The sequence below is a fragment of the Trifolium pratense genome, linkage group LG7 (assembly GCF_020283565.1).
Source record: "Trifolium pratense cultivar HEN17-A07 linkage group LG7, ARS_RC_1.1, whole genome shotgun sequence".
Lineage (NCBI taxonomy): Eukaryota > Viridiplantae > Streptophyta > Magnoliopsida > Fabales > Fabaceae > Trifolium > Trifolium pratense.
Genome location: NC_060065.1, coordinates 34,469,162 through 34,471,843, shown reverse-complemented (window position 1 = coordinate 34,471,843; position 2,682 = coordinate 34,469,162). Strand labels below are relative to the sequence as shown.

At 33.2% G+C, this 2,682-nt stretch overlaps 1 protein-coding gene across 1 annotated transcript; it reads right to left on the bottom strand.

Annotated features, from left to right (window-relative positions):
* Positions 1 to 699: 699 nt before the first annotated feature.
* Positions 700 to 2,193, bottom strand: LOC123897377 (F-box/kelch-repeat protein At3g23880-like). Its single transcript, XM_045947979.1, has one exon. It carries the CDS (start codon positions 2,163 to 2,165, stop codon positions 957 to 959), a length of 1,209 nt encoding a protein of 402 aa, XP_045803935.1. The 5' UTR covers positions 2,166 to 2,193; the 3' UTR covers positions 700 to 956.
* Between the last annotated feature and the right edge of the window lie 489 nt (positions 2,194 to 2,682).

The following is a 2,682-nucleotide window of genomic DNA, read 5'->3' as shown; positions in this document are numbered from 1 at the left end:
AATCATATACTTGTCCATCTTCTGTCAATATCAATTGATATATTCTAAGAAAAATCTACCACCTATAAAACATGTGGCAGAATTTTACATATCTATATTCTTTTTTTTAAAGACTATTCAATCTTGTACACAATCTTTACTAGTTTTACAACAACAGAGATTTTAGATTTGAATCTTAGAAAGCACCAACATTAAACCTCTAGAGGAAATTTTTTGACATCCATTGTTGTGTTACTCACTTAGTCCATGTCCATAGAAACCACCAACATTAAAACTCTTGCACTAAACTGATGTATTCAACGAGTCTATAGTCTTTACTGGCAGGTCCGAGTAATCTTTGAAATTTCATTGTGATGGGGATAAATCATTGTGATTGTTGGTCTTCAACGAAGAACTCCTAGTAAGCACGAGTTATTAGCTCGCGTCGACTATGTCCATGCCCTTTGTACACACCTCAGTCCCTTCTACCAATTGAATGATCGGGTGAAGTGAAAGATTGTTTACATCTATTATAGTCTTAGCAGGCTCTAGAAATTAGTCTCCCTCAAAAAGTACCAACATTAAAAACCTTGAGGAAGAACTTTGATATCCATTGTAGTCTTATTCAGCTCAAAAAATCAGTCTTCACATTTGCGCACAGAGATCTCGATTTACACAAAAATTAACCACAACAACATAATCACCCCACATGTCAACAAATATATGAAACTGTATGTTTTATCTTATAACATCCATGTGTACAACACATAACATAACCCAACAACACATAACTGAGCTTCATCAAATACTAACAAACAAAACCTATATACACTGTGCTTTGCCTCTCAGTTCTGCACATACATATTATACATCTAATAATAGCATAATACATGAACAGAAATTTAAAAACCAGAAGAATTTCAAACACTTCGCACATCATTTTATTCTTCCTCACACTTCACTTGCATAACAGAACCTCAATCCTTCATTGGTGAAACCAAACTTTCAACATAAACCTCTGCATCAAACCAACCTTTCCCACCTTCAATCCTAGGATACCTAAATGAATTATCTCTTGGATCATACAGAATCAAATCAAACTCAAACATCAACAACACTTCACCATTCTCTGAAATACAATAAGGCCCTGAATATGAAAAATCTTCAGGATTAGGCAAATAAGGAATTGTCATAAGCTTAATCCAAGATTCTCTTACACCATAATCCTTCATCAACCAAACAACAAAATCACTTTTTTTGTAATCATAATTCATGCAAAGACAACCCTTTAAAACACCTAAACTAGGAGTTGAACACTCTTCCTTTTCATAATCAGGTGGAAGCACTTCTCTATAAGTTTCCTTCTCCAAATCCAAAGAAACAATAATCCAAAAAGAACTAGTCCCAAGTGAATAATTAGAAGCCCAATTAAGAGTACCACTTACAAATTTCCCAGATGAATTTTGATAAGGTGAAACACCATGTGGAAAATCATGAATCTTCCTCCAAGTATTAGTATTCATACTAAAAATCTTAACTTTAGATTCACTGAAAAACTCATTAGGATCACAAAAAACAGCAACAACTTTATAATCATCATTCTTATGATCATAACCAAGACCAAAAGAAGTAAAACAACCTGGTCTCCAATTATTTCCTAAAGGTGGTGACTTTTTAGAAACCTTAATTGAAGGGTTCCAAAGAAGAACACAATCACCTTTTATAGCAAAACAAAGGAAGCCATTACAAGAACCAACAATACCATCATGTCTAAACTTGTTTTTAACTGGGTAGTTAATATCTTCAGAAATTGTTGATGGGTTATTGAAAAGAGATGATATTGAACAAGATTTGATATGAAATTCAGCTGTTGTTGCACTGAGGATGATTCTATGGTTTGTTGTGAAGTGAGTGTTTTGTGTTGAAAAGTGAAGTTGTTTTTTTATGAAGTAAGGATTGGAAATTAAGTGTAACCATGATTTGGATACACACTTGAAACGTAGAAGAGATTTTATTGGAAGTTTTGTGAGGATTTCAAGAATGAGTTCTTCAGGGAGAAAGGGTAGTGGAACAAGAAGAGAACTGTGTTGTGTCATAGGTTTGTTTTGATGGTTTGGTTCATGTGATGATGACATGTGAGTATGTGAATGATAGAGAAGAGAGTGAGTGTTGAAGAGTTCATTCATGTGGTGGTTGATGAATGATATCTTGGTATATATAGTAATGAAGATGTATGAAGCACATACACCATTTATGTCCCCCGTGTCAACCATAAATTGATAGTGACAGAGCCAGAAAATTTATAAAATTCGGGCAAAATTTCAGTTTTTTTTAAAAGAAAATCAATTTTGTCTTAAACTAACTTTTAAAAATTTCAGTTTTACCTTTAAATTAACTCTTAAAATATCAATTTTTTTTACTAGAGCCTGGTCAAGTGCCCAGCTGGCTGACCGGACTGTGGACTCGCCACTGTGCATGAGTATCGACATAACATTGTAATTTTATTGAATTGTGTCATTTTATTATCATATCAATGCGTTAGTATCTCTGTCGTAATCGGTTTGAGTATATGTGGTCATAAATGAAGATAATGGAAAATAGATTGATATGGTTTCATATATGATATATTAGTATGATTGAATTGAAAGAGTCTAATAAAGAAGTAATAAGATAACATGAAATGGAAGATGTGAATGTTCGAGA